The sequence below is a fragment of the Misgurnus anguillicaudatus genome, chromosome 11 (assembly GCF_027580225.2).
Source record: "Misgurnus anguillicaudatus chromosome 11, ASM2758022v2, whole genome shotgun sequence".
Taxonomy (NCBI): Eukaryota; Metazoa; Chordata; class Actinopteri; order Cypriniformes; family Cobitidae; genus Misgurnus; species Misgurnus anguillicaudatus.
In genome coordinates this window covers 6,340,669-6,359,720 of record NC_073347.2, presented here as the reverse complement: position 1 = coordinate 6,359,720, position 19,052 = coordinate 6,340,669, and the positions used below count along the sequence as shown (strand labels likewise).

General features: G+C 36.3%; 1 protein-coding gene across 2 annotated transcripts in view; it reads right to left on the bottom strand.

The window, feature by feature from the left end:
* Nucleotides 1–19,052, bottom strand: part of csmd1a (CUB and Sushi multiple domains 1a) — a 696,936-nt gene that overhangs the window by 8,434 nt on the left and 669,450 nt on the right. For both annotated transcript variants that reach the window (XM_073872919.1, XM_073872920.1), the window contains exons 60-68: nucleotides 18,404–18,577; nucleotides 14,714–14,887; nucleotides 13,064–13,137; nucleotides 12,859–12,970; nucleotides 10,092–10,271; nucleotides 9,428–9,490; nucleotides 4,328–4,489; nucleotides 2,802–2,910; nucleotides 1,519–1,610 (exon numbers count right to left, since the gene is read on the bottom strand). In XM_073872919.1, the coding sequence (XP_073729020.1) occupies nucleotides 1,519–1,610; nucleotides 2,802–2,910; nucleotides 4,328–4,489; nucleotides 9,428–9,490; nucleotides 10,092–10,271; nucleotides 12,859–12,970; nucleotides 13,064–13,137; nucleotides 14,714–14,887; nucleotides 18,404–18,577 (1,140 nt within the window). The remainder of the gene's footprint in view (nucleotides 1–1,518; nucleotides 1,611–2,801; nucleotides 2,911–4,327; nucleotides 4,490–9,427; nucleotides 9,491–10,091; nucleotides 10,272–12,858; nucleotides 12,971–13,063; nucleotides 13,138–14,713; nucleotides 14,888–18,403; nucleotides 18,578–19,052) is intronic.

The following is a 19,052-nucleotide window of genomic DNA, read 5'->3' as shown; positions in this document are numbered from 1 at the left end:
CAAATACCATGTTGAGGACAATAGGAAAAATCAAAAAGTTTTTGAATTTTATGTAATTTATTCACTTTTTACACTCACTGCAGTGTCTGGGATATGCCAAAATCGCATACATCCAGTCAAAGATAGTATAATATGGGAAAAACATATTTCAAGAGACTTATCATTCAACTTGTTTGTGTGTAAATTTTAATAATGTATAATAAAACCTCAGAATTTCATTATTTTGGATTATATTCATGATGACAGAATGATTCTGATGAGGACAGCAAAAGGCACTTTATAGTGATATTGACTCAAAAAAAAATCAAGATTGTTTTAGAAAGACTAGAAAGACTGGGTAGAGAGGAGCTATAATAATCTACGGTATGCAAAAAAAATATATATGAAGAGTTTGGTTCCAAAACGCAATAAATGCCATTTTTGAAAAAAATTAGTTACTGCCAAAATCAGTATTATATCAGGTCAGTATTTAAAAGTAAATAATACATTTTACGCAAAATCCAATATCCGCCGTGTTATTCTGTCATATTTTCTCCCTTTTTTCCCACAATGCGATAAACGCCACTCCTCCTTTTTTACAGAACGCAATAAATCCATTCCAGAAATTACAGCCCACCAGTCACGCAATGTAAACAAACAATGGCGGCGCGCTGAGTACACGGAGTCTTAGTTTTCCTCATCTACTTTGTACTTCGTGATCGACAAACAAAACAAAATAATACTTTAATGGCACTGATAAACCTGTGGTTGTTTTCTGTGACGGGAAAGATTGTCATCAACATCTAATAATTTACGCCAAGCACTCAGGAGACTGGTGCTTATCTCCCGACAGCATCAAGTTTCTCATGCTAACGCATTGACCCCAGAGGATCTTATGAATAACTTTACATTATTTTACTCAGTCAACGAAAATCGAGCAGGGCCAAAACATGTTACAGCTGATCGCTGTGAAAAATGCTAAGCAACGACGTCAAGTATAACCGCAGCAATGACAGTGATCTTAATATGACAAAGTAAGTGTTTTGATTAATGACATTAATGTTTATTTTTTTAGTCAGTGTGTACAACTGTTCAACTAAATGAATATAAATGGCAAAGATGAATGCACATTTGTACATTGAATTAATAGATTTATAGCATTTTGAAACAAAAACTGTCATGGATTTATTGCATTTTGTGGAAAAAAGAATTCGTTTTTATAAAAAATCTTTGAAAATCAAGTTATGGATTTGAATTTTTTATGTTTTTATAACCTAAAGATGCTATGTGAAAGTTTGTAACAGAAAATAGTGGTTTTCATCTTCTCACTTTCTTGGTATAGAAAACACTTTTTTACCGAAATTTGTCAAAATGGATTTATTGCGTTTTGGAACCAAACTCTTCATATATATATATATATATTTTTTTATCTTAAACCGTGTTAACGCACTGTATTACACCAAATACACAAAATAATGTTTTATTTAAAACCGTCATGTGACTTCTTTGTGTGTTTCAAAGAAAACTGAGTTATTCTACCTTGTCTTGTTAATTGAAACTTTCCAAAATCTTTACTGTGAATGTGACCCTGGTAAACAAACATTTTCTTCTCTGATTCAGCAGTCACATATACAACAACAAAACAGAAAAACAGATCATATCTTGATAATGTGTGGAGAGATGGCATGATGTTATTAAACAAAATCTGTCAAATGTCTTTCTAGATTGTCAGAGATAAAAGTATTTTAATAATGAAAAAATCATGACTCATCAAAAAAAAAAAAAATAATAATAATAAACATTCATTTTAAATACAAAGCACTGTAATAAAGCTAAACTTTACTGAAACATAATGTTGAACACCCCACCACCCACCAAAAAAATCAAATTTCCACATGCAGTGTTTTTGAATGAAAAATTGGCAAATTGTTCAACAAAACAAACCTTATCTGGCAATTGTGTAAGGCCTGACTAATATAAGAACGTCACATACACTAAAGCAGGGTCTCCAACTGTTTTGTGAGCAAGGGCTACCACTATTGATAAAATTGATCTGGGGGGCTACATTTTTTATATAGTCTACTCCAGTGGTCACCAATCCTGGTCCTGGAGGGCCGGTGTCTCTGCAGAGTTTAGCTCCAACCCTAATCAAACACACCCTAATCATATGTTTTATCATTGTGTAAAATACATAAAGCTAATATAAAAATATGTAATAAATAAATATTAAAAGATTAAAAGGCTATTAATAGAATTGCTTGGGCACCATGTTGGAGACCACTGCACTAATGTATCAAATCCCTATTCAGTTTTGCTAGAATATACTAATCTGTTAACAATTGAGTTGTTTGAATTATATTATATTTGTTTTCTATACATTAAAAAGTTTAAATTGAATGTCTATGCACTATATTGGTTTTATATAGATGGTTTCATCAGACACGTGCGGTGACGCGATTACGCGTCTGGTCAGAACTTTACTTCCGGTTTCTGTTTGTTTAATGGTCTGACTAGTTGCTAAACTGAACTCTTGAACAAATACCTCATTGAAAATAACAAATGTTTTGGTTTCCTATGTAATCTACGTGTTGTTTATTTTGCTTGTTATATATAAACTACTTTAAAAGGACTTTGCTGTTATTGATTCTTAGCAGAGTTTACCTGAAGTTACATGTTTTCCTCAAAAGAAGCTTGTTTGTGTTGTTACTGCTGAAACCGTCTATACATTTTCTGATGTTTAAATACTTTCTACTATCCCAACTTAAAACAGACACATTACAGTAAATAAGCTGATGTTGGCCAGTCTTGATATACTTACATATCCATCCATTGCCCAGTTATCATTTTTGAATTTACTAAAATATTGTTCTGTTGGGCCTCTTATCTGGTAAACTTTCAGTAATAGATGGTTTTCTTCTTTTTTGTAAGTTCCTGTATAACAACACAAAGAAAACAATAAATGAAAAAATGAACAGAGAGAACAAACTAAACTGTGGTTAAAAAAAAACACAAATGCAAAATGGCTAACAGTCAGAGAGCAATTCTGATTGGATGAAAAAGCGCCCTGACTTTTCACCAGCCTAGGTGCTGTTGCGAAAAGACAAGTGTGATATCTCACCACCTATTAAAGTGATATCTGTCAGGTAAAGTAGAAAATTTATGTGTGCAATTTCATTAAAAAACTGCTTACAGTGCCCGAAGTGTGTAAAATATTAAAAAGTAAATGCAAACACATTCAGCTATCAAAAACTCTTCTATCTTGGCACTGATGGGAGATTGGGAGTAAATGAAGAAATAAGATGCCACGGTAATTTAATTAAAATATGAAAACTCTTCTCCGTCAGCACATACTTGATTATAAGAGTATTAAACAGTTAAATAGATTCACGTAAGTCGACATTTCGGATGTATGGGACTTTATTGCAGTAATATTGCTGCTTCAACAGTTATAAGTCACATTTCTGGTGTCCTCTAAGAGTTGCTGGTGTGATCTATGCGGTAAATCTTTTAACACTGTAAAGTTTTATATGAATGCAACGGTATATATGTAATATAGTTATTGTTAAGCGTTCTATAATAAATGGTTTACTTTTTATGGTTAATATCTGTGTGGTGATTTCTATCTTTGTGTAATTCAGTGAATAAAATATACAAAAAGAGTTACTTTATCACTTTCACTTTTTATTTGGAATTAAAAGAAACTAACCAAATTATTATTCGTGACAAGTCTTGCATCAGTCAAAAATGAAAAAATTTGAGCTTTAAAAGCACTCAAAACACTAAAACGAATATAAAATGTATTACGCTGATTGCACCACATTTATACTGCATATAATATGATTTTGCAAACCTGGATCAGCAGTCCTTTCAAAACAACAATCCTACCCCTAACAAAAACATATCATATAACAGAGAAAGCCCTTAAAGGCGGAATCCACGATGTTTGAAAAAATGCTTTGGAAAAGGAGACGGGCCGACTACCAAAACACACTTATAGCCAATCAGCAGTAAGGAGCGTGTCTACTAACCGACATCCTTGCCGGGTTGCGTATGTGTGGGGCAGGTCTATCAACAGAAGGTCCAGATTCTATTGGGGTAAGGGCGTGTTTGTTTAGGTGATTTCAAATATCAACACTGGCTTTCAAACATTGTGCACTCCGCCTTTAACTGTAGCACTTACCCATCTTTAAATCTAATAAAGCTAATGTTGTTCTAGGATGAACAAGGATATAGATGCAGAAATACATCTTATATGGTGAAATCATGTTTATCAGATACAACAAACCCACACAGCTTGATTCAGTTTATGAAATATGACTCCAAAGCCTGGTGGAAATATTCAACTCACCAGACAGTTTAATCTGCACCCCGCTCTGTTCTAGAAGAGTGACATTCACCCTGCTGGTCGTGCCATTGAATGCATTGACTGTTACTGTGGCAGCCTGTCTCTTCCCCAGATACTCATAGAATCCAACCCAACCAGAATTCAATGAGAACACATCTGCTGGGACTAAACACAACAACACCGTCATCAAAATCACTTCATCAAGCCACACAACACATACTGGGAAGATAAAGTGGTTCTGAAAGATCTTGGACATATGCCTAATGTATAAATGTAATGACATTATGTAACCAAGCAGCTTTTAATTTGAAAGAAATACAACACAAATACACGTTTTAAGAACACAGTTTTTATGAAAAGCATTTGGACACTCTCTGGTTATAAGTAATACATGTTTACAGTTAATAATGTGATGAACTACATCTGCGGATCTACTAAGAGACATGTGTGAAGTTACGGAGAACTGACTTCATACGTCCACCAAAAATCAGCTTGACAACAGACAAAAATTATTCTGAGCCTAATTACATTTAACAATTAAAAATCCATTACAATATCAATAAAAAATAATATTAAGTGGTTTCTAGGCATATCACATGTGTTTTAAATCAACCTATGTGAACATGACTTAGCCTATTAAAGTTGGGACTACATGAATAATTTGTGTTTAATTATAATGAGCAATATTGCTAAACATGACAAATCAGCATTTTTATCAGTAAGGCGATTTCTAAGTGGGCTATTAACACAAAATTTCCACAGATGCAGCCATCAAGCCAAACACCGAACTCATACAAAGAAATCAGAACATCCAAGTATACAAGCCGAGTCACAATAAATAAAGTGAAATAACACAGGGAATATATTGAACACACTTTATTTAATACTTTGTAGAAAAGCCTTTGTTGATGATTACAGCTTCTAGACGCCTCTCAGACCAGCAATGCCTCTTAGACTAGTCATCTGCATTGCTCTGGAGTGATTCTGGCCCATTCATCCATACAAATGGTCTTTAAATATTGAAGGTTCCTTGGGCCTCTTTTATGAACTTTGATCTTCAGTTCACTCCATAGATTTTCTATGGGATTTAGGTCAGGTGATTGACTGGGCCATTCAAGCAACTTGATTTTCTTTCTTTGAAACCACTTCATTGTTTCCTTGGCCTTGTGTTTGTCCACCTCCTTTCGTTTTCAGCTTTCTGGTAGATGGCAGCATATTTTTATCCAGAATGTCCCAGTACATTTCTCCATTCATCCTGCCTTCAATGATATATAGTCTGCCAGTACCCCTTGCTGAAAAACAGCCTTAAACCATGATGCTTCCACCCCCAAGCTTAACTGTTGGTATGGTGCTCTTGGGGTGGTGGGCAGTCTCATTTCTTCTCCAAACATGGTGTGTAGAATGACTACCAAAAAGTTTAATTTTGCTTTCATCTGACCATACTATAGTCTCCCAATAATCCACAGGCTTTTCCAAATGGTCTTTCGCAAACTTTAATCGAGCCTCAACGTGCTTTTTGTTCAGCAATGGAGTCTTGCGTGGTAAGCGTGCATGGATGCCATGGCGGTTCAGTGCATTGCTTATAGTTTTCTTTGATACAACAGTACCTGCTGATGCAAGATCTTCCTGAAGTTCTGCCCGAGTGGTTCTTGGCTCTTGGAGAACTCTCCTGATTATTCTTTGGACTCCTCGGACAGGGGTCTTACGTGGAGCACCTGATCATGGCCAGTTTATGGTGAAGTGATGCTCTTTCCATTTCCAGATAATGGCCCCCACAGTGCTGACAGGAACATTCAGCATTCTGGAAATGTGCTTATAACCATCCCCCCATTCCCCTAGGAATTTCAAATCACATGAGCCAATATTCACAATAGAACATAGATAACATAGCAAATGTTTAAACTGAGAAATTTTACACTTTTATCCACTTAATTAGCTCATTTAAAATGTAATGCCTACTACAGGTCTCAAACAAGTTGGCACGGAGGCAACAAATGGCTAAAAAAGCAAGCAGTTTTGAAAAGATTCAGCTGGAAGAACATCAAGTTAATTGATATTAAGTCTGTAATATGATTAGCTATAAAAGGTATGTCTTAGAGAAGCAGAGTCTCTCAGAAGTAAAGATGGGCAGAGGCTCTCCAATCTGTGAAAGACTGCATAAAAAGATTGTGGAATACTTTAAAAACAATGTTCCTCAACGTCAAATTGCAAAGGCGTTGCAAATCTCATCATCTACAGTGCATAACATCATCAAAAGATTCAGAGAAACTGGAGAAATCTCTGTGCGCAAGGGACAAGGCCGGAGACCTTTATTGGATGCCCGTGGTCCTCTGGCCCTCAGACGACACTGCGTCACTCGTTGGCATGATTGTATCAATGACATTACTAAATGGTCCCAGGAATACTTCCAGAAACCACTGTCGATAAACACAATCCGCCGTGCCATCAGCAGATGCCAACTGAAGCTCTATCATGCAAAAAGGAAGCCATATGTGAACATGGCCCAGAAGCGCCGTCGTGTCCTGTGGGCCAAGGCTCATTTAAAATTGACTATTTCAAAGTGGAATAGTGTTCCATGGTCAGACGAGTCCAAATTTGACATTCTTGTTGGAAATCACGGACGCCTTGTCCTCCGGTCTAAAGAGGAGGGAGACCTTCCAGCATGTTATCAGCGTTCAGTTCAAAAGCCAGCATCTCTGATGGTATGGGGGTGCATAAGTGCATACAGTATGGGCAGCTTGCATGTTTTGGAAGGCTGTGTGAATGCTGAAAGGTATATAAAGGTTTTAGAGCAACATATGCTGCCCTCCAAACAACGTCTATTTCAGGGAAGGCCTTGTATATTTCAGCAGGACAATGCAAAACCACATACTGCAGCTATTACAACAGCATGGCTTCGTCGTAGAAGAGTCCGGGTGCTGAACTGGCCTGCCTGCTTTCACCTATAGAGAACATTTGTCGCATCATTAAACGAAAAATACGTCAATGACGACCACAAACTCTTCAGCAGCTGGAAATCTATATAAGGCAAGAATGGGACCAAATTCCAACACCAAAACTCCAGCAACTCATAGCCTCAATGCCCAGACGTCTTCAAACTGTTTTGAAAAGAAAAGGAGATGCTACACTATGGTAAACGTGCCCTGTCCCAACTATTTTGAGATCTGTAGCAGAAATCAAATTTGAAATTAGCTCATTTTGTGCATACAATTGTAAAATTTCTCAGTTTAAACATTTGCTATGTTTTCTATGTTCTATTGTGAATAAAATATTGGCTCATGTGATTTGAAAGTCTTTTAGTTATCTTTTTATTAAAGTTTAACAACTTTTCTGGAATTCGGGTTGTACTGGATAATAATATTTCCATAAAATGAAAACAATACTGAAAACACGTAATAGTAGTTTAATATGTTTATTATTGTTTGTTTAAATAACTTACAATGTGTTGAATGAGAAGCATAAGTTACTGCTGCTGTCAGATCCCGTGAAGCTTGATGTGTCGCCATAAAAACTCAAACAAGTCGATTAAAAATTGCCGTTTAAAAAAAAACTCACAGTTGTGACATTTTAAACCATCACCTGAAAAGGTTAAAAATAAGAAGTCTCTGTATATTCCATGTATTAAAGATTCGACTGGCTGTCTCACTGTAGAGATACGGCATGCCTCTGTGCTTTTATATTTGTGCATCTTTATGTAATGTATCAGGACACTTCTTAATTTCATCCTCACACTGGCTCATACATTAAATTATGACCGTAATCATCATGGAAAACGCAGGCTACGGTTCAGTGACAGTACGCACCAGAAGTCGCACCCAAAATTCGCGCAAAGCGTCATGGGAGGTAGGAATAGTGTGGATAGGTCATCAATTAAAGCAGCTGATATTAAAGCAACACCAAAGAGTTTTTTTTACCTTAAAATAACGCTTCTAAAACAGTTTCAGTCGTTCATCCACTCTAAACAGGGTGAACAGCACTTTCACATTCGCTTTGCAGCCCTCTATTGGTCAAAACCGCACTAAAGAAGTTTCCAACCGTCGGGTAGCGGTCCTGTAGTCCGAGAGAATACTACAAAAACTTGCTTTACAGCAGACCTACAATCCAATCAGAGCCAGCTATACCTCAGTATTTATGACAGTGGGTAATGGACAGATACGCTTCTAACCTGTAGGGGGAGCAAAGAGCCAAAACTCTTTGGTGTTGCTTTAATTAGTACTGATAGGGGGCAGGGTTTCTCTCTCAATACTAACAGTTTTCAGGTGATCTCCTGGCTTTCTATACCATTTTGCACCTTGTTATCTTTATGTGTTCAATACTTCCCTGTGTCATTTCACTTTATTTATTATGACTCAAGTTGTATACTTAAATGTTCTAATTTCTTTGTATGAATCCAATATTTGGCTTGATAGCTACATCTGTGGAAATTTTGTGTCAATAGCCCACTTAGAAATACCCTTACTGCTAAAAATGCTGATGTGTCAAATACTTATTTTCCCCGCTGTATTTTTGAAATCTGAGTAGAACTAACATGATTACATAATAGTAGCATTTTTTTAAAACATTTAAGTAAGTTCAAATAAATGCATATATCTGAAATTAAATAATTTAATTGCTCACAACCACTTATCTTAAAAAAAAAATCAATGAATAATTTTTTTCAGTGTTGGATACATTTCTGTAGCATCATTTGTTTACAGATAGTTTCACGTTTTGTAAAATGCAATGAAATTCATACATTTGCGCAAATAGCTTCTGGAACCACTATAGACGGTTTCATCGGATGCACACGTGTTACGCGAACTGGGTCTGTATTTATTTCCAAATTCACACGCCTGCTTGAGCCAGACGTTGTCATGCCGTATCATGCAAACGTTATCATAAAGATTACACTTTTCATGGCTTACTTAAAGATGTCGTTGCAAATGTATGGTTGGTTTAAAAATGTTACGTAATTACTTAAAAATGACACGCTTCTTTAACTTCTTTATGGCATTATAAGTTGCTCATTATCAAAAATGCAACATTATAAGCCCATTATTTCACTATGCGGCCAAGGCTATATTTCTGATGACAACTAAAAGAAAATTAGAAAAGGTTTCATACCGCGAATCTTGTTTTTCTGCTGGTCCGGGTCCTCGTTTGATTTGCTGTTTATTTTTGGTCCAACTAGGAAGAAGAGCAAATAATTGATTATTTGACATTTGCAGATCCAATCTGCACCAGAGTGACTACTAAGTGTACTTAGTGCAAGTACACTAAGAAATACCATACAGTTATGGACACTGATACCAATATAGATAATATTATTTTATTTTTTATGTATTAAATAGGCACTGATGTACAAAATTTCCACTGATACGGATTATTCAGACTGATATCTGCCGATACTGATAGTATTGCGATAACTAAATTCTGCATATCAAATTTTCTGAATGTTATTCATTCTTATATTGATCATTAAACTAGGGGTGTTTCTTTACATTTTCTACACACAGAGCTCAAATTCATTGCATTTTCCTTTTGTCTTTTGATTGACAGGATATATTGGTCGCGACTGTCCTATCGATAGTGTGAAAAAAAGCATTTATTGACGATAAAGATTATTGTCCGATACACACTACTTTCAAATGCACTGCAAAGAGAACTTCCAAACAGATGGGATCGAATGCTTTGTTTGGCAAATGCAGATAAGGCATTCCCAACGCACACCGCTGTCTGTGTTTCTGGCTGAAGTATTAATATTCAACCAGCCCAGTTTCTTTCTTACCTTTGCAGATTGGTGGTTTGCCTGACCACTTCCCATCTGCTTTGCAGGTTCTGTGTTCTGACCCTCCAGATAAATAGAAGCCATCTTGGCAGGTATACATAAGTGTGTAGCCTATGGTGGGCAGATCTATAGCCTTCACATCTACATGAGACGGCGTCTCGGGCTGCCTACAGGCGTGTGCTGAAAAAGACAGAGAATCAGATTCAGTAAACACTTCCAATGACAGGACTGCTGGTCTCTTAACGTCACATAAACCCTGAAGTGTAGTCTGATGATGCAAGGACACAAGCTGTACCCAAGCATCACTTTTATGACATCACCAGCGTGACAGCTTTACCATGTCTGAACACCACCAACGCCCCCACCGAAAAAACTCCAATGACAATTTCCACGTGCAGTGTTTTTAAATGAAAAGGGTTTAACAAAACAAACCTGAATGTCTATACATTTTATTTGTTTTCTATACATTAAACATTTTTGGCCAATAGCATGCAACGAGTGTGTTATTTATTTTTTATACCAATAAGCCAACTGTCAGCAAAAATACAAGGCAATAGCTGTGATAGTAAACATCGACAGTATGTGGATAGCTTGTTTATCTAGATCTGATGATAAGAAATCAATGCCAGCTGTTAAAACCTGATTGGATGCCTATGTGACCCTAAAACATACACTGTAAAAAAAATCTGTAGAAATTGCAGCTGAGTTGCCGTTAATTTACCGTAGATTTAAATTTATGTTATTTACTGGCAACATTTTGTTCAAAGTTAAATGAACATTAAACATTTACAAGTCTTTGTCTTTACAGAGTAAAACTAAAAAACAGCATCAAGCAAAACATTCTGGGAAACAAAATCTGAAGCAAAAAACAGAAAAAGGTTGCATGAGGCTGTTATTGTATAGTTTTATTCTGTAAAGATAAAGACTTGTTAATATTTAAAATTTATTTAACTTTGAACAAACTCTTGCCAGTAAATAACATAAATGTAAATCTACGGTAAATTACCGGCAACCCAGCTGCAATAACATTGAAATTTTTACGGACTTTTTTTACAGTGTATGAAGAGTTTCGTTGCAAAACGAGATAAATCCATTTTTTAACATTTTTGTCAAAACATGTTTATTATTATGTTATCATGTTATTATTTTGTTTTGAGGTTTTAAATCAAAACAAACCAACTGCAGTTACATTGAAATTAATTGGAATGCACAACAAAAAAAAACGCGATTTCTGAACAATGAATAAAACGGTGGTTATCTCGTTTTGCAACGAAACTCTTCATATATATATATACAATAAGAGGAGAACCACAATGAGAGTAATATGGAAATGATTTACAGTGGACTCTCTGCTGCATATTATGGTACAGTCAAGATAAAGTCACCCCATTTAAAGAAACGCCCCGAGTGCTGCCATCTTTTATAATATATGAGCCAAGCCTTTGTACCTCACTTTTCCTCAACTCAATTCTCCCTGCTTCTCGACTTCTGACAGTTTGACCGCTTTACATGGATGAAAGGCCCAAAGGATTTGATGGTGTGTGCTGTCAAATGAGTCCACAAATCTCACATTTATGTACAAACTGAGCTAAGTTTAATTCCTTCTGCTAAAGCCTTCAATTTCATTTCTGTTCAATTCCTGATAGCTCCTGTTCAAAAGTGTCATGAAGCTTAAAAGAAAAGCGCTGGGACAGTGAAAGTGGCGAGGATCAAGTGCTCGACACCAAGTAAAGAATGTCTGTGATCAATGCAGGAAAAACATTCAAACTTCAGGGACACTTCACTTTTTTTGAAAAATATGCTCATTTTCCAGCTCCCCTAGAGTTAAACATTTGATTTTTATCGTTTTGGAATCCATTCAGCTGATCTCCAGGTCTGGCGCTACCACTTTTAGCATAGCTTAGCATAATCCATTGAATCTGATTAGACCATTAGCATCGTGCTCAAAAATAACCAAAGAGTTTCTGTATTTTTCCTATTTAAGACTTGACTCTTGCCAATGATATTACGCAGCGCCTGAAAATAGTCCCCTTGGTTACTTTCAATAGCAGGGGACTGTTTTCGGGCACTGCATAATATCATTGCGCCTCCTGCAGCCATGTTACAACACCAAAGTCCTTGATTATTATGCCAGGATGAGAGTATAGTCCTAGCCATATCTGACTAGAAAATCACAACTTTTAATTTTCCATCGGTTTTAGTACACGATGTATCTACAGAAGAGTCAAGTTTTAAATAAGAAAAAACATTGAAACTCTTTGGTTATTTTTTTGTGCAATGCTAATGGTCTAATCAGATTCAATGGATTATGCTAAGCTATGCTAAAAGTGCTAGCGCCAGACCCGGAGATCAGCTGAATGGATTCCAAAAACAGTAAAAATCAAATGTTTAACTCTAGAGGAGCTTTTTTTTTTAAGTTGAGTGCCGCCACAGTTTTTATAAACCACCTCGAGCAACCCGATGTGTAATGTGTATGTCATCAAACAATGCCCTCGTGCAGTAATTTCCTGTGTAAAGATCTCATCCAATCTCACTTCACTGCTACCTTTGTTCTTCTGATAATTACATACACATGAAACACAACACATGACCTGTCTGTAAAGAATACATGTGATGGTGCCTTTGGATTTGTTGAAAACATGCAGCACAATTACACCACCTACATTTTGGAAAGGCCTTCAGATTGGGAGTGTACATAGAGTATGATATAAAATCTGGCCATAAATGTAAAGCCTTTAAGTCTGTATAATGATAAGCATACACTTACCAACACACTCTGGATCCATCCCACTCCATGTTAAATCTTCCAAACACGTTCGCGTTGTTGAGCCGAGTATGTGATAGTTTTTTCGACACCTGAAAAAAATTTGACTTCCGACCTAAAAGAATGGACATTAAAGATTTGGAGATTAATAAACAATTTGGGGATTAAAACCTTCAACCAATTAAATAAGAATGTGTAACTAAATCACCTCAAATCCCTGAGCCTGAACCGGAATTCCAAATGCTGGGGTTCCGGGATCTTTGCAAGCATTGTTCTCTGGATCTACAAATAGAAATCAAACTCAATTTGGCAATAATAATAATAATATAAAATGATATTTGCAAAGGACACTTATTATTGTTGAGAGTTTTGTCTTACAAGTAAAACACTGCATTATCAAATGTTGATGTAATTCCCAAAACAGTATTGCAATTTGTACATACAGTAAGTGCCTATTCGTATGACGAAATTTATTTATAATTTGCTTCGCCTTGTGACATTGGGTTTATGGGTGGGGTATCATAATGTATCGTAATAATTTTTGTATGATTCACACCGTATGAGTTCATACAAATGATCAAAGACATAAAAAAGCAAGTGAGATCAGGGGCCGGATTCACAAAAACATTCTTAAGACAAGAGATGGAGCTGGCCACCCAGATTGAAGTGTGCCCGAGCTTTCGGAGCTCTCGACTCGCATGATGGACCAATTGCCTGCTAGATTCCCACTGAGAGCATCTTTGAGCTGTTAATCTTCGTAATTTCACAATGAATGTATTATGGAGGAAGTAAAGTGTTTTCTAATATTATCATGACATATTACTGAAGTAAGCCATTACACTTTATTATTATATGAGTATGAAATTCCTCATTAAACTAAACTGTGTGAAGTAAACAGTTTAAATTGTCATTTCCGACTTCACAATACAAAATCAAATTAACTTATACAACATTTAACACTTTGAGATTCAAGAGTACTTTGAGGTTATCCTAACTTTTTTACTTTTTTGAGAATTTGACGTTTTTTCTTTAAGAACATCCTTAAAGGATTAGTCCATTTTCTTAAAAGAAAAATCCAGATAATTTACTCACCACCATGTCATCCAAAATGTTGATGTCTTTCTTTGTTCAGTCGAGAAGAAATTATGTTTTTTGAGGAAAACATTGCAGGATTTTTCTCATTTTAATGGATTTAATAGAGCCCAACATTTAATACTTAACTCAACACTTAACAGTTTTTTTCAACGGAGTTTCAAAGGACTATAAACAATCCCAAATGAGGCATAAGGGTCTTATCTAGCGAAAAGATTGTCATTTTTGACAATATTGTTTAAAATGGTCCGCAAATGTCCGTTTTATATATGTAACACGTGACCTCCCTACATCACTACGCATTTACGTTAGGTCGCGCTGCACCGGACCTAGACGAAAAGTTGTGGTTTAAAAGTACATATTTTTTATTTTTAAGTGTTGAGTTAAGTATTAAATGTTGGGCTCTATCAAAGTCCATTAAAATGAGAAAAATCCTGCAATGTTTTCCTCAAAAAACATAATTCTTCTCGACTGAACAAAGACAGACATCAACATTTTGGATGACATGGTGGTGAGTAAATTATCTGGATTTTTCTTTTAAGAAAATGGACTAATCCTTTAAGGAAAAAATAAGAACTTTCTTAAAAAAGTATTTTGAAAATACAAAATATTCTTAAATTTTTTCTAAAGTTTAAAATTAGGAATTAAATGGCATTTAAGAATAATTTTCTTCTTACGCATGATTTGTGAATCCAGCCCCAGGTTGGTAATTTTAGGTCAGGTTGGCTCCCAAACCTCTTTTTTGTTCTTGTATCCAGTAACTCACCAATGCATGAAGGCTGTATTCCGCTCCAGGAGCCGTCCGCCTGACACACTCTTCTGGAGGAGCCCACCAGCAGTAACGGTGGTCTGCAGTAAAACGACACCTCTGATTTGTAAGTGAACTGCCGCCCCTCTATGTAGCCCTCCGCAGGGGTGCCTGGATCCCCACACAGCACAGCTGCAATGCAAACACATCAAAAGCACTGGTCAGGTGCATGCTCACATCACACTCAGTTTACATTTTTAAGACTATAAATTAGTGGCTTGGGTTTTAATTTTACAAAATTACACAGTTTGGTCAGGTCAGCTCACTTTGTCTTGGTTAGCTTTTCCATCGAGTTTACTAACACTTCGGAGTGGGAGGGATTATAGGCGTGTCTTTATATGTGCGCTGCCTACAGCCGTGAAATCATACAAGCGAGAGCGTCGTTGAAATGCTTTACGTTCCCATACATTAATTTATTTCTCAGTCCGCCACAAAATAAAAAATTGACCACAACAAATAGATGTTTGCACATCACGTTTATCACTACCTCTATCTCACATGACAGTTTCTGTACAAACACCCGTGGCGTCAGTTGACGCGCTTCGCCGAGCCTCATATAAGTTGCATTTAAGCATATATGCGGACGTGCGCGTCGCGAATATGCCGCCACAAACTGCAAGTGTGGAAAAAACTGGTATGGTGTTCATGATTCTCAACCTGTGGATGTTTTTCGTCGCTAAAAGGGACTTTGGAAACTTATAGCAGAGCACAGATGACAACAGGTTTATTCGTGACAGCGAAGGTAAAGCTAATCTTTTACATTATAGCAATGACGCTGTACGTGACGATTCTCTCAGACCAATCAGTGATCTACAGTGTTTTCACATCACATTTTCGCATCACAGCGACACAGTTCGGGTCGCTTGGAACCCCAACCGAGGTGGTACTAAAAAAAGTATTGGGTACGACGTACTGCACCCAGTTGAAAAGCTCCCAAAAGTAAGTTGACTCGACCCAAACCATGGGGTACTATGCAATGGAAAAGGGCCATTAGTGGTTATATGTGCCACAATTATTTATTGTATGCTTTTGGTTTTGATACTTTTTATGTTTTATTTTAATGTAATTTTAATAGTAGTGTTAGTTCATTTCAGCAAAGGATTTGAAGTTTAGCTTGTTATATTTATTAGGTATTTATTTGTTTATTTATTAATTTATCTGAGGTCATTTTTGGTTTAAACAGTGTTCGCAACACTCTTTCCTTAAGTAATTTAAACTAATTTCTGAGTTAAACTAGATATTTATTTAAAAAAAGAATGTTCTGTTATGAAAATTTTAAGATCACTCTAAGGGGGTGTGCACACCAAAGCTTTTACACCCGCGGCCCGCGCATGTTTTCAATTGTTTCCAATGGAAGCTCAGCGTTTTTCAAATAAGCCAGCAGCTAGCAGTTTTCTTCCGCTCTGAAAACCAGCTGAGCGTCAAGAGTTGAAAGAGATTCAACTTTGGGTGAAAAGCTCCGCTCTTCAATGTCAGTTCTCACAACGCCGTCCAATCACAGTGGAGCAGGGGCGGGACATTACCACAGCAACCAACCAGCTCACAGCTGAAGTATCAGAGCTACCAAAGCGCTCAGCTGAGAAACAGCTGGCATTCAATGTTCTCCAGACGTTTTCAGACGCGTTTAAAAGTTCTGGTGTGCCCAACCCCTAATGCAGTTAGACCCAATCCAAATTTCTAAATTTTTGGTTTTATTTCAACCACTCTTATGTTTTTATTATTGGTAACACTTTACAATAAGCTTGTATTTGGTAACATTAGTAAATTAATTAGCTAACATGAACTAACAACGTAGTTTCAGCATTTATTAATCTTTGTTAATATTAGTTAATGTCAAACTATTATTCATGCTAGTGTTACCAGTTACAACTTTTCATTTTAACCCTGGAGAACCCTAGAACCCTTCTCTTAGCATCAAATAACATTGGCCAAATTTGACCCATGGGTTCTCTAGGGTTAATAATATATTAGCTAAAATAACATGAAGAATAATAAATGCTATAGAAGTATTGTTAATTGTTAGTTTATGTTAAGTTCATTTCCGAATGTTAACAAATACAACCTTATTGTGACGTCTTACAATATTTTTTTGCTAAATTTGTATTATTTGTTGCTGATTTTATTTTCAGCATCACTTCACTATCAGATAATCCTGCCGGCTGTGGGCGATGTTTTTTTGGCTATTTTAACAAGGACTTTGGCTTTAACGGATGACATTTTGTGAAAAGCTTACAATAAAATACACCAGGATTTAGCATCAGAGCTGCACATCTCATGCTGCGTGCAGAAACTACTTTGGATCCGTTTGTGAGGTTTTGACACATGTGTCGAAAACATCAGAATCCTTGATGCCTTTCTTTTGCCTGCATTTCACACCATTTCAGTCAAACCATGAACCTTTCATCACACAGCACCCCTTAAAAAACACAACAACAGACATGCACATCACATTATGGACAATATATACATTAAGAATAGGTAGTGTCATGGAATTTAATGTGACAGTGTTGAGTAGACTATCCAAAAATAGGCATTATTACTGTATTTTATTACACCATGATATTACCAAAGCTAACATTTCACTTAGTTTGACAAAAAAGAGGATAAAATGTATAAGCAGCCAATTAACGGATGAGCAGATCATTAATGTTACACTGCAATGGTGGCCATATTTCAAATCCCTATACACAATATTCCAATAGACCCTGGTAAGTCTATTAAAAGGTCTTAAGAGGAGATGTGATTGAAAATGAGGACAGTATGAGCAGCTGTTTGCCAATAACTTACTGTAGATTTATATTTATGTTATTTACTGCAACAATTTGTTTAAAGTTTAAATGAACATTAAACATTAACAAGTTTTTATATTTACAGAATAAAATTATAAAATAACAGCCTCATGCAATGCATTCGGGAATCAGAAATACTCATCAACCTTTTTCTGTTTTTTCCCCTCAGATTTTGATTCCCAGAATGCTTTGCATGAGGCTGTTATTTCATAATTTTATTATGCAAAGACAAAAACTTGTTAATGTTTAATGTTCATTTAACTTTGAACAAACTTTGAACAGAAACCGTGTTTTTACAGTATGTGTGTAAAGCACGCACAGATTCCAGAAAATCATTGGCCGTATGAATGACACATTTTCCGTGTATTTTACGTAGTCTCTGCGAAAAGGACTTTATTTTGATGATCCTTTAACAGTCATTCAACTAACTATAAGGGCCCTATCATACACCCGGCGCAATGCAGCATGACACAAATGTTTTTGCTAGTTTCAGCCCAGCGCAGTTATCATTTTCACGTTCAGCGACTCTCATTGGTTTATTGAATGTTACGCCCAAAACACAACCATTATTCATTACGAGAATAAAAACCCTTTTAGACTGTGCACCAGGCGCACAAACCATTTTTCGTTAAACTAGCAAAAGTGGATTCGGACACGCCCTTTTAGACCCTTGTAGTTGTGAAGTTAAATAGTAGAATGTCTAAAGTGGACTTTCTATTAAGAAACTGATTACACTTACAGTTATTTTGACAGTGATCATCGCTAATATACATCTTATGAAATACTGCTTTGCAACAGTGCAACATTGTTATTAGCGTTATAGAAATAAATCTGAATTGAAGTGACAAATCATACTTACGCAGACACAGAGGGATCTCACCCCGCCATGTGCCGTTCCCTTCACATGTGGCTATTCCAGGTGAAGACAGCTGGTAGCCTTCAAAGCAGCTGTAGGTCACACTAGATCCCCACTGAAGATCTGAGCCTTCTACGCGCCCATAGCGGATCGATGGTGGTTGACCACACAAGATCACTGGGGAAAAATCATCATCTTGTAAATTTTGTTTAAACCTCTAATACAGCCATCCAACACTACACAATGCATTCTTCTTCACTAACACATGAATACATATACAGGCATCAAAACCATATTGAAAAAAATACACTTAAAGTTTTTTTGATATCTATCAAGCCTCTTAAGTCTGGCTAGAGCTTCATCTGTTAGAAAAACTGCAGTTGCCCAATTTCCATCTCCAGGAAGGGAGCTGCATATTTGGGTTCAGAAATGGATATTAAAGTTGAAGGAACACCGTTACAAAATGCAGGTGATTTTCAACCCACTCACATAGCAGTGATGCATGATGGACTGGGATATTGTCTCAAACCACAACAAAACCTTTGCTCCAATGCTCTTCCCTTTGAAAGACAATGAGGCGGTTACTGTCAAAAGCAAGAGTCTTTCTATATTTTGTGGTCTAGAGACAACAGTGCACAACAGACATCACAGA